At 40.3% G+C, this 12,202-nt stretch overlaps 1 protein-coding gene across 1 annotated transcript in view; it reads right to left on the reverse strand.

Annotated features, from left to right (window-relative positions):
* The window catches only part of arhgap5 (Rho GTPase activating protein 5), a 61,194-nt gene that overhangs the window by 39,144 nt on the left and 9,848 nt on the right, over positions 1-12,202 (reverse strand). The window contains exon 3 of the mRNA XM_085342353.1: positions 8,489-8,642. Within this exon, the coding sequence (XP_085198479.1) occupies positions 8,489-8,642 (154 nt within the window). The remainder of the gene's footprint in view (positions 1-8,488; positions 8,643-12,202) is intronic.

Genomic DNA, 12,202 nt, shown 5'->3' on the forward strand with positions numbered 1-12,202 from the left:
CTGACAAAAATTGACCTCATTGTGCCTTTTACGCTTTGGCTTCAAGCCCAAAAAAAAATATAAAGTTTCAGGAACAGCTCAGGGCTACACACAAAGCCTGATCATTTCATTTGACTGCCATTTCATTCAACGCAAAGTTTACCAAATGTAGAATTTAAGCAGCAGTTCATTGGTACCATGTGGAAATACATGCATCTTGAACTGGTGCACACTGGAGCCTGGAGCATGTGTGTTTTTGCCATGTTAAAATACCAAGATGTCAGCATTTTAGGTTAACAAAGAGCATTTTGGAGGAAGAAAATGTGCAAGCCGGTGTTTCGCCATGTAAAATATGAAGAATTTGCATCAGCATCCAGCATCAGCGAGTACTCAGAGTTAATTATTGACCGCTGTGGTATATATATATTGGTAAAATGGTTTCAGGGTGGCTTATTAAAATGGCAGCAGTAGCTTTTAATTGAGCTGTTTTAAAGTTTGAAAATAGCTTCATTTTAATGCCACTAAAAAGTCTGCAATTTAACTGGAATGACGGCAAACTCAAAGGCAGTGCTCGTGTCATCCTCTAGGACAGCTGGACCGAGTGACTCTCTTTGAACAGATCTGTCTTCTGTAAGCTGCTGAGACGCTCGGCCGCCTGAGACTCTGCTGAATGATACCCGACGCACCGCATGTGTTGCTGAAGCAGTCATTTTTCAAAAGCTACTACTGCTGTCTGAATATCTGTGAGTTCACTTCTTCCACAGTGAAGGGTTGTCGAGTGCGTGGGTGTAAACTTTAAGAAGTACCTCACGCTCTCTCCTCTTACTATTCATTCTCGCCTTCCTTTAAAAGCCCCATTTTGTGCAGTCTTCTTTAAAACGTTTTAGCTTTCATTTCTTTTCCACAGCACTTTTCTCTCAGGTGTATTATCAGGTCGCTGCAGCTCTGACCCTTCGCCTCCTCCCTACTGAATGCTAGCAGGACCTGAACTTCTCAGGGGGCTGCAGACTCAGTGTACGTCATTCTGGATAACAGAGTATAATGCTGAAAAGGGTACAGACTACAGATATAAGCGAAACTCTGTACTGACTGCAGCCAACTGAAAGCCTGATCCCTTGACTGCTGCATTTTGGAGACATGTACGGTCAGGGCCTTTTTGTGCACTGCAAAGGCTACACACACTTGCACACTAAAGAGAACGGCCAGGCAGAAGCACATTTACACTTTGGGAAACAGACAAACAAACTCGCCTTCAGTTAAATTCTCATATACAAATATTCCTTCATTTTCACTAACACAATATTTGGGATCTTTGGCCTTGCAAAAAAAATATATGCGCATGATGAACAGCCAAAGAGTCCAGAGTGGTCTCAGAAGGCAAATCTGACAGCTGGTAAACTGCAAAATGAAGGATTGGGAATTGGTTTATAAATCCTAATTTAAATACTAAAAAAGAAAAAGCTCAGCAAAGTGTTTCAAGTTGACTTAACGGTGAAGCTGTAAGTGGGAAACTAACACTTTTCATCTATTTGCTTCTAATTATCTGCCGTTCTAATGTGGCCTTGTTGTCAGCTAATGGCAAACAAAACAAAGAGCTGACAAAAGTGGGCGTCGAGCAGCCCATGCATCTATTCTAAAGATGTTTTAACGGGCTTTAGACATTTCCATTTAACACAATGGAACATAAACAAAATTGTAACACCGCAGATTTATACCTTAAGGATGATGACAGATTGTCATCACAGCTGTGCGACATCATGTGGTGACAGTTTCAAATCCTGTAATAGTCCAATGAAAATCCCTATCTGGAGCAAACTGTCCCAATATAAAGCTCTTATTAGACAAAGGAAAATATACCAGTTCTGATATGTTTGCAATAAATTCTGTCTTCAGATCTTTCTATGCTGTTTTTTAATTACATACCTCACACAGAAGAACATCAGTACATGCGTCCCTGAAGAAAAATCATGTAAAAAAACAAAAACAAGTCTTGAAAACCACAGGACAGTGACAAGCAACAAAAGGATCTGTCACTGAAACAGGACCTAATTGTATCAACTATCTGTTGCAATAGATGGTTTAAGATTTTATTAAGTCAAGGACAATGCTTTTTTTAGGCATTTCTTAATTAAATGTAAAGGATACTTTAAATTGTCCTTTTAATAGATGGTATAAGATCCCATATTATGGATGAGACGCCAGTAAAAACTTCTCAGGGTTTTTCTCTTAAATTCTCACTTTAAGAGTGTTATGGCACACTGATACAGGAAGCTTCAGAAACCTTGAAGCCTTTGGTTCATTATTTCTGAATCTAAAAACCTTTATGGGTTCCTGGGGCCCTTGGGATGCCTCTCAGTTGTATTCTTATTAGAATGTGGTGACTGGAGCACACAAAAAGGGATAACAAGCAGATCTCTCCTTGCAGGAAACAGAGGCAGCAAGTGCAGAGCAAACATCATCCTTATTTAATGCAGGCACTTTATCTGAGTTCCTTTAAGAGTTCTTTGGCACTGCACATTACCACAGAAAACTTTTTGACACATCACACTTAATTAGATGATTTCTACAAAACAAGCATGTAGAGCTGACGGCATGTAACTTCAGAAAAGGCTCCGCATTAAATCTAGCAGGTCGGGTAGAGTGCGTGTATGAACCACGCGATACAGCCTTAACATTACACAAACCCACCGAATAAATGTCACCCACAGAATCACATCTTTCAGTCACATTTACAGCCACGCTCTGTCTCACACACACACTTTTTTTTTTTCTCTCACAGACACACAAAGTCACAGCTTTTCCACTCACACGTTCTGTTCTGAAACCACAGGCACCACAAATAGCCATCATCACCTCTCTGCCTCTGTGCCTCTTGTCTGGCAGCTTATTACATGTAGTTAAACTCAGCCATCCAGCAGTCACCCCCACCCCCAAAGAGAGTACAGCTCCATCCTCGATGCTAGAACCCAAAATCAGAAAGCGACCGTCCTTGGTGTGTAACTATTATCCAGGAACATGTTGAGTTTAGATTGATTGACTGAGTAATTTTCTGGAGAGGCCATGAGTTCGTTTGTATATGAGCAAAAGTAAATTATGTTTTGTTTTTTTAATAACAGACATCTCCTAAGGTGGTAAATTAAATATCTTTAAAGTCTCAGATAACTAAAGCATAATGACAGAGAATGTATATAATAGTTACCAGTGCTACTGTGTGGTTGGTCGGTTCATTATTTAGTCATTTAGAAATACAACTGAAAAAAAGACTACCATCATGAGATCCAAGAGACCTTTAAATTGTTAGTTACAAGTAGATACTTCTTTTTCTGAAATTCTGAACTTCCGGGGTTTTTTTTAGACAGAAAAAGAAAGAAAAAAAAGAGGGAAAACAGTGCATTTTTTAATCTAAACAGAAACACTGGAAAAAGTGTTGAACGTCTATATTAGTTGAAAACAATTTAACCATTTTTAAATGTTTGCTAGACAGAACTTAAAAAGAAAGAAAGTAACTAATAACTAAATACTTAATCAAAAAGTATGCACACAGGATGCCCAAGCTGACCACACATCAATTTAGATATACTGGAGACATGTATAAGGTAAACAAGTATGATAGCTTTAGTTTGTACTCTGAATATCCTAATAAAGTTCCTTTCAAGTCGATGAAACACTACTAAAACAGGACCACCATAAACAGGAGGAGTACTTTTAGACTTTCACCCCCATTAATGTGAAAAGTGGCTGGTGTCTGGAGGAAAACCAACAATAACACAATATCACAGTGAGGTTTTAATGATTCCCACTTGGAGCTTGTCAGCTCAGGAGTCAGGAGTCAGATGGAGCAGCAGCTCTGGAGCTGGCACACATTCAGACTCTTACTTAAGCAGACATTAACAGGGTGGATCATTGCTGACGAGGGGGTATGAAACCATTTTTGCAATAAAGGAGGGTCTTTTTAAATCTGTACTATTACGCCAACACCCACAGTCATTCTCGAACGACTCCACCCTCTCAACTATAAACTAAACAGTCATACAGTATGTTTTAACCTCAAGGCATCTAATGAGGCAAACAGGCTACATACTAAATCCCTAAACTCCTCTCTAACATCGAATTGCAAAATTGTTCTTAAACTGTCTAGATACCAAACATCTTATACAGCAGGAGGCTTTAAAGAAAGAAAGAAAGAAAGAAAGGAAGAAAGGCACAAAGATGTTCTGGCTGTATGTGTTAAGAAACGATAGTCCAGAAAAAGGAGGGATGGGAAAAGCTGTTAAATCCACCAACAGACCGTCTGGACTTAGAGGGCTTCACAGCACTGGCCATGAAATCTCCAACACACCACTGTCAGCTGGCAGGAGTCTGCACGCACACACACTCACACGCACACACAAGCAGCCCTGGGATTAATCCTGCATTTGGTTGGCATCCACCAGCAGGCTCATGTAGATCCAGCTGAATATCAAAACATATTCGGAAGGGATTTTTCAGGACAGGAATTAACAGCCGCAGAACCTAAAAGAGCTCAGATAAAAACACTACCTCCAAAGTAGGACCAACGGCTTTTTCACACGCAATGATTACTGTTAGGAACACGGGGAAATACCTCCTTTTAATGTACATACTATAGATTAGCTACACATATGACTGTAGATGGAGAAAAATGCAGAAGAAGGTGCTCTCAGTTTAATGTACTGAAGCCGCTTTAATGTCAAAATCTAGAGCGTTTCAACATTGACACAGTGATAAAGACACTTCAAAGTTTGATAACAGAACTGACCTTGGATGCTTGAGGTTAACAAACAGGATAAAACATTTCTGGGGAAGACGTCCCAGTAATTTAGAGACTTGGGGGAAAGTTTTTTTGAGGTCATTCAGCAAGAGACTCTTTCACTTCTTAGAGTTCATTCAAAGCACTAAACACGGAAAAGTACTAGCCCATGTGTAAATACATAATGCAACAAACCTATAAAATATGAAACTTGTTTGAAATATTCATTTCAGTGGTCAGAAGGAAAAGACTCACACTTGGGCTAACTGCAAGGGGGCTTTAAAAGCACAGGAAAAATCTTACTCCTTGTGAGGCTAAATATGGACAACCAGGCTGTAATCAATCAGCGCACACAAACCTTTAAAATGGTCAGAGTTTAAAGGACTGTATAAATATGTGTCCATGACTTCACAGAGGAATCTCCCCAAACTATGGGAGAGGCTTTCTTCACGACAGCTGGGAAGGACGCCAGGCGCATACACAGCATGCACTGGGGCTCGTGTCACCAGCTGAACCTACACATGTCCAGACAGGTCGCCTTTCTTATCTTACACTTTCATTTAGACACGCTGATTCCTACAAGAGTGGCTGCTAGTGCTGCGCGATACTTCAAATATTATTATCGAACCAATACCAAGTAGATGCATGGTGTATACATGGTACAGACTAGAGCAGGGCGATATGACCAAAAATATTTATCACGATATACATTTGAAAATTTGCGATAACGATATAACTGACGATATAATTGACACTAGACAAAATACTTTACAACTCCACAACTTTATTAGTGCAAAAAGAAAAAAAACGATGTATTTTCACTTAAACAAGCAGCTGTTTTTTTATATCCATTAAGTTATATAAAAATTTAACAGTGCAAATGCAAATTCCTTGCTGACAGTTGAACCAAAAGGCATTTCCAGTGGAAACTAGCTGACATATCCTCAGCATAACCATGTATAATATCCACAAAACTTAAAAAGAGGTTATACACACACAATACGGTAATATTATGTTGAAGCATAGTACATAGCACTCCGCGAGGCTCCTGCCTACGATAGCCGTAATGCTCCGACAAGCCATCAAGCGGTGCGGCTTCGTAGCTTAGCAAAGTCGTACTAAAACATTTGACAGATTTTCAAGCGCCGTGTACATAAAATCGTTTCAAGGTCAATAAACACAACCAGAATTCATACATAAGGCACACGGGATTATAAGGGGCACTGTCGATTTTCAGAAAAATCAAAGGATTGATTTTAAGTGTGCCGTGTTTTCCAAACAACACGGTAATAATGACAGCCCGCTAACATGCTCTACCAAAAATAGTGCTTTGTTGTGTATCTGACGGACGAAAGCTAAACCAGTTCCACACCACTGAAGTTGCAGCATTTTTACAAACCAATTCTGGTTCATCTGTTTCATTCAACGATCTGCTTTCGCCCTTCTCATTCTCCATCGCCGCCATGCTTTTTCCGCCATGTGCGTATTAGGGCTGCCACAAACGATTATTTTGATAGTCGACTAGTCACCGATTATTTTTGCGATTAGTCGACTAATTAGATCATGCATCCATTGGACGTACAACTACAGCTTATTGCGCCAGCATGCATCTGCTCTTATATAACTATCATTAGCTTACAGCTTTAAGTGTTTAAGGTATGTGCTAACTAAAAATAAAGACAAGATAACAGTTTATTGAAGTTTAATGAAATTTGCAGATTATTCATTGGAGTTTAATAAACTCAGCCGTCTGCTCCTTGCTATCTAAAATATAACAGGACACCGGAGTATATTCTCGAGCATCTCACACTTCTGATAATCAGTTGTCTGCTTGACGTTTATTCAGCTGTGTAAAAACTATAACTTTAACCTCAGCCAAACCGATTTACTCAGGAACAAATAAAATACTGAAAAAAGCCAAACAATAACATTTTTAAGTTATCTAAGGCAACGTTCACACTGCAGGTCTTGATGCTCAATTCCGATTTTTTTTTAATCAAATCCGAATTTTTTTGTCTGCTTGTTCACACTACAAACAAAATGTGACAGCAAACGCGCTCTAGTGTGAACGCTCAAAGCGCAAAAGAAGACGTCACACACAACGCGCTCTTGTTAGACCCAGAGCAAACAATATTGTTTGACTGATGGCCCTTACTATAAAGACTTCGGATTTTACGTTTCCCAATTTTTGCTTTAAGTTATTTTGTTATTTACATAATAATGTAAATAACATTATAATTGGCGTCTGTCTCGTGTCAGTGACGTAAAAGACAGATTTAATGCGACATGACCATTCAAACAGCAGTCGCTTTCAAAAACATCGGATATGTATCGGATTCAGTACCACATACGAAAGTGACCCAGATCAGATTTGAAAATATCGGATTTGTGCCGTTCACACTGTCATACCATGATCGGATATGGGTCACATAGGGTCACAGCTTCTTCTTCTTCGGGGTTTAACGGCAGCTGGCATCCTTGTACATGCAGTGCTGCCATCTTCTGTTTCAGTCCGTTATTACACTCTTAAATCCTACTACTTATTCCTGCGTCTTTTGGGATCTTAAAAGCTTCAAATGACGCGTCGACTATTTAATCAGTCGACGACGATTTTGATAGGCAACGTAATCGTGACTAGTCGACTAATCGTGGCAGCCCTACTGCGTATGAAAACAAAAGCACTGCGCATGCACGTTTTACCTATGAACAGTATGATATGGCCCAGCCCTAAAACAAAGTATAGATTTTATTCTGCTGGTACTGATTCAATCAAATATCAGCCTCGGTATCGATACTATTGATATTTGCATCGATCAGCCCATCGGTCACTAGCAGCTGCTGCTTCAGATGTAACCACAGACTTTTGGGATTGGGTAGTTGACAGGTTTTAAGGGGGCTTTTGAGAGCAGTTGGCTTGTAAAAGTTATTTTCCACTGATTCAAAATGAACAAAATGAACCTTTGACCATGAGGCTGACTGACTGCAGTGAGTCAGTATTTCTATTTATCGTTGAACCTAATGACCATTTTAAGTAGTGATGAACGAGTATAACCATTTCCCTATTAATCAACGAACTTAATCTCAACAAAGATATGTAAATATAATGAAAAGCAGCACATCTTCACATTACAGCAGCGGCAAATACTTAACCTTGTTTTTGTTACACCAATTATTTGAGACACAACAAAATTGAATAACCCAAACACACTCTACCAGTCACTGTGCAATCAAACATTTTTCACATCTGCAATTATCCGTGCATGTTCTTACCGGTAACATCTCATTTTCTTTTCTCCTTTCTTAAGCAAGGCTAATTAATGGATTGCACGTACTGGTGTACATTTCTCCACTGCCATTCCTTAATCAGTTTTTTGATCTCGGTAATCTTTCACCATCTTATTTGTAATCATTCCAGCAGCGCTTTGGCAAGAAATCAAATGCCACGCCAATAAAGCATATTCAATTTAAGTTAACTTGTATTGACTGGCAGGCTGGCTGACATCCCACCATATATCACTGCACCTCCCCCATTCTCTCCATGCTTCATCCTGCTCAATTACTCATTTGAAATCAGTGCCTGAAAAACACATACACGCCTTGCAAGAGTTCTAAAACAACCCAAAAAATAAAATAAAAAAGAAAATATCATTGCAAAATGACATAAAAGAGGTAGAAAATGAAAGAACAGAGGGAATTATAGGAATTAAGGGAAAGAAAAAATAGAGAAAACGCATGACTCACCTGTGCGCTCTATGTAGTCGACACATTTCTCGATGAAAAGTGGGATGGGGCGATCCGGGGTTACTAGGTTCTGCAAGGGAACGCCAAAGTAGTTGCTCTCCCAGGTTCTTCGAGTGGGTGGGTACAGCGGTTTGGGGGGCTTGGAGGATTTCGGCTAAGATAGCAAATAAAAGAATGAAAAACAGAGATGAGATGGCAAAGATCACAGGGTGTATGAAGATAATTGAATGCAAAATAAAATAAATAAATAGAAAAAATAGTAGTGGGTGAGGAAGGAATGATGGGGGAGAAGAGAGGATAATAAATAAGAGCAAGTTGAGAAAAGAGGAGGAATTCAATAGAAGAAAAGAGGAAGCAGAGAGGAAAATGAAAACATGGAGAAGTGAACAAAAGGTTTAAAAAAGAGATTGAAGACAAGGGGTGGAAAAATAAAATGGAAAAACAGTAGGAACAAAACCGGGAAAATGACATAAAAAAACAGTAAAGGAATGAAGGGGCAATTGAGAAATAGACACCAGGGACAACAAAGATGGAGGAGGAGAGAGGGTGAAGAGGAGGCAGAACATTATCACAGGAGAAAAGGTGGAGGAGGAGGAGGGTAATCGGGGAATAGATCAGAAAGAAAATTAGTGGGATGAAGGGCATTCGAGTGGGAGACAGCATGTAGAAGAAGACAAGGAACACCAAAGATAAAAACAAGAGACAAAACAAGTCATTCAGACTGAAGCTGGGATGTGTAACAAGGTGCAACGTTAGCTTTGATTTCCCACACTCTTCTGCTCTTCAAAGTGTTGTCATGCCTACAGCAGTTCGAGATTCACTCTAATTGGCCAGAATGGTGACTAAACACCTTCCGTTTTGTACTTCCTGGTCTGGCTTTCGCTCTCCTCTCTGATTATTTAAGATGGTTTGAATATTCCAACAATTCCCTTTTATGATGCCCATGTAGCGCCGGTGGCTCTTCCTCTACTGATTTGCACTTTATTATCTGATCTGTGCTTCCATGGTTGCTGACTTGCTCTGAAGCATTTTTGTGTGTTTTGTCTGTGCAAATAGTCTTGAGAGCTTGAAAAAAAAAAAACCCTCAACTTCTTTAGGTTTTTTTTGAAGATGTTTCAAGACGTTTTTGTTTCCAAGGTGTAATAAAAAAAGTGTGGGTCATTCAAGTTATCAGCCAACAGGTGAAACAACTGTGAGACATTGCCCTACCTCACCATCAAGTGAGTCACTGAGGTCACCTGAGGCAAGGTGTGAATGGGGGTTGCAACACAGGGGAAGGCATCACAGGACTGCACTGTAGATGATTGATAGCTACTGTCGCAAGCCACCACCTCTGTTCAGTGATGGTCGCTAAAAGTAGGTGTAGATTTCCACCTTTGCCCCTCTTTCAAACCATCTGTTTTCTCTATTCAAAAAGTGAACACAAAGGTGTGTTCTTTCTCCTTTAAGCAGACATGTACAGCTGTTCTGTTGAGGTGGCTCTCCTATGATGTGCTATGCGTTTGTGGAGTGGCTGTTTGGTCTCTCATATGTAGTTGTCTGAGCACTCCTCACTGCACCGCACCACATACACTATGCTGTTTAACTTGAGGAGGACAGCCCCCACTAGGGGTTTACTGGAACATCTCCATTAGATGTTCTAAAAATGTAGAAGTCCCTTGGGAAGAGAGGCGAAACATCTTCCAAAAAACCCCTAAACAAGTCCAGTTGCAGGGCTCTAGAGTGCGACCAAATTTCTCCATGGTGCGACTAATAAAAAATACTTGGTTGCACCGGTGCGACCAAGTAAAAAAAATACTTGGTCGCACCGGTGTAACCAAGTATTTTCTCGGAAAAAAAGTTTCAGCAACCCTGAAAGTCTCCGTGTGTTCAACAACAGACACACATTATGCCCATGTCGTGTTCTAAACCAATCAGAGATACTCAGAGGCGGGGACCTCTGTGATTGGCCGTGGTCCAGATATTCCTGCAGACCTACTTGTGTTTACGTTTGAAAGTGCGGGCAGATAGAGAAGGGTGAGTAGCCCAGGTCAGAAGTGTATGAATTTGGTATTGAGAAAATATGAAAAGAACAATTGATAACTTTTTCGTTAAGTTAAGGCCTGATCAGTCCAAAATTCTGAGCCAGCGCTCTCCGTTTTTGTCAAACACTGGTCCGGAGACGGCATCAGAAAATGAGCCACATACGATCGACTCCCAGCCGGAGTCCACTGAAAGTAAAAGTGAGAAAATGTATAAATTTCGAATCGAGTGGCTTGACCAGTTTCCCTGGCTAAGATACAGCCAAGCTGACAATATGATGCACTGCATTTATTGTCGCGAGTGTGGAAAGACCATGGCCGGCAACACAGCATTTGTCACTGTTGCTAATACGTTTCGAATTGAAACGCTGAAAAAGCATACAGCATCGAGAAGACACCTTATATGCCGCGATAAATGCTCTGCCAAAATGTCCCTGCTCCCCACTGCCTTTCAGCGGCAGGCAGGAGTAAACAGGTCATCGGAGGAGGCCGAGATGATCATTAAGTTTAACATCGCCTACAATATTGCAAAAGAAGAAGTTCCGTTTACTAAGTTCAAGTCAGAAATAACTCTTCACAAGAAAAATGGCTTGGACATAAACCCCACATACAGCAATGATGTTGCGTGCGCCCAGTTTATAGGCGTAATCGCTGACACACTGAAAAAAAAAGACCTCAGTGGAAATTGCGAACAGTACATACATGGCCTTCCTGATCGATGGAGACACAGACATCGCCACAAAAGAATGTGTCATTGTGTACGCTCGTATCTTGCAAAAAGGAAGACCAGCGAATATACTGATTGGACACATTGAGGTCCAGCATGCCCATGCCCAAGGTAAGCCATGTCATGTCACGTAGCCTATGTATATCCCTGGGGCAGGGATAGCTCAGTAGGTAAAGTGGTCGCCCCATGATCGGAAGGTCGGCGGTTCGAATCCACTTAACGGCTACCCTGAGGTACCCCTGAGCAAGGTACCGTCCCTACACACTGCTCCCCGGGCTCCTGCTTAGTGGGCTGCCCACTGCTTCACTGAGTGAATGGGTCAAATGCAGAGAAAAACAAGTAATTTCCCCATGGGGATCAATAAAGTATCCATTATTATTATTATATGATTAATAATATTACGTCGTGTTACTGAATTAACCATATCTAGCATATTCTTATCATTAAAAATTAAACATAGCAATAATACATGAATATAGAAACTCAAACTGAAAAAGACTGCATTGTAAACTCTTGATCTGATAAGTAAATGGTATTTTTTTTTATTTGTTTAGGAATTTATGCTGCCTCAAAGAAAGCATTTGCTGCTCTTGGGGACCAGTGCAGTAACTGGTTGGATAAAATCATTGCTATGGGGGCTGATGGAGCTGCTGTTAATTTGGGCAGCAAAGGGGGTGTCAAGTTAATCATTTTGAAAGGTTGTTAGTTAATCATTTACAAATCAAAAAAACGTGAACATGTAAAACTGCGCTGTTAAGTAATGCAGTTAAAAAATTTGGGTACGCTTAACTTTTGTGCTTGTACGCCTAAATTTTGTGCTGGTGCGCCTAAATTTTATTTTTAGGCGCACCAGTGCAACCATGGCAAAAAGTTAGTCTAGAGCCCTGAGTTGCCTTCTTTTCAAGACTACAAACCTCTTCAATCAAAAGCAGATGTCCCTGCTTAAGAATTTTTTTAAATGACAAT

Source organism: Diplotaxodon limnothrissa, linkage group LG19 (assembly GCF_057381915.1).
Source record: "Diplotaxodon limnothrissa isolate DT_005_m linkage group LG19, D_limnothrissa_male_GT1.1, whole genome shotgun sequence".
In the NCBI taxonomy this organism is placed as follows: Eukaryota; Metazoa; Chordata; class Actinopteri; order Cichliformes; family Cichlidae; genus Diplotaxodon; species Diplotaxodon limnothrissa.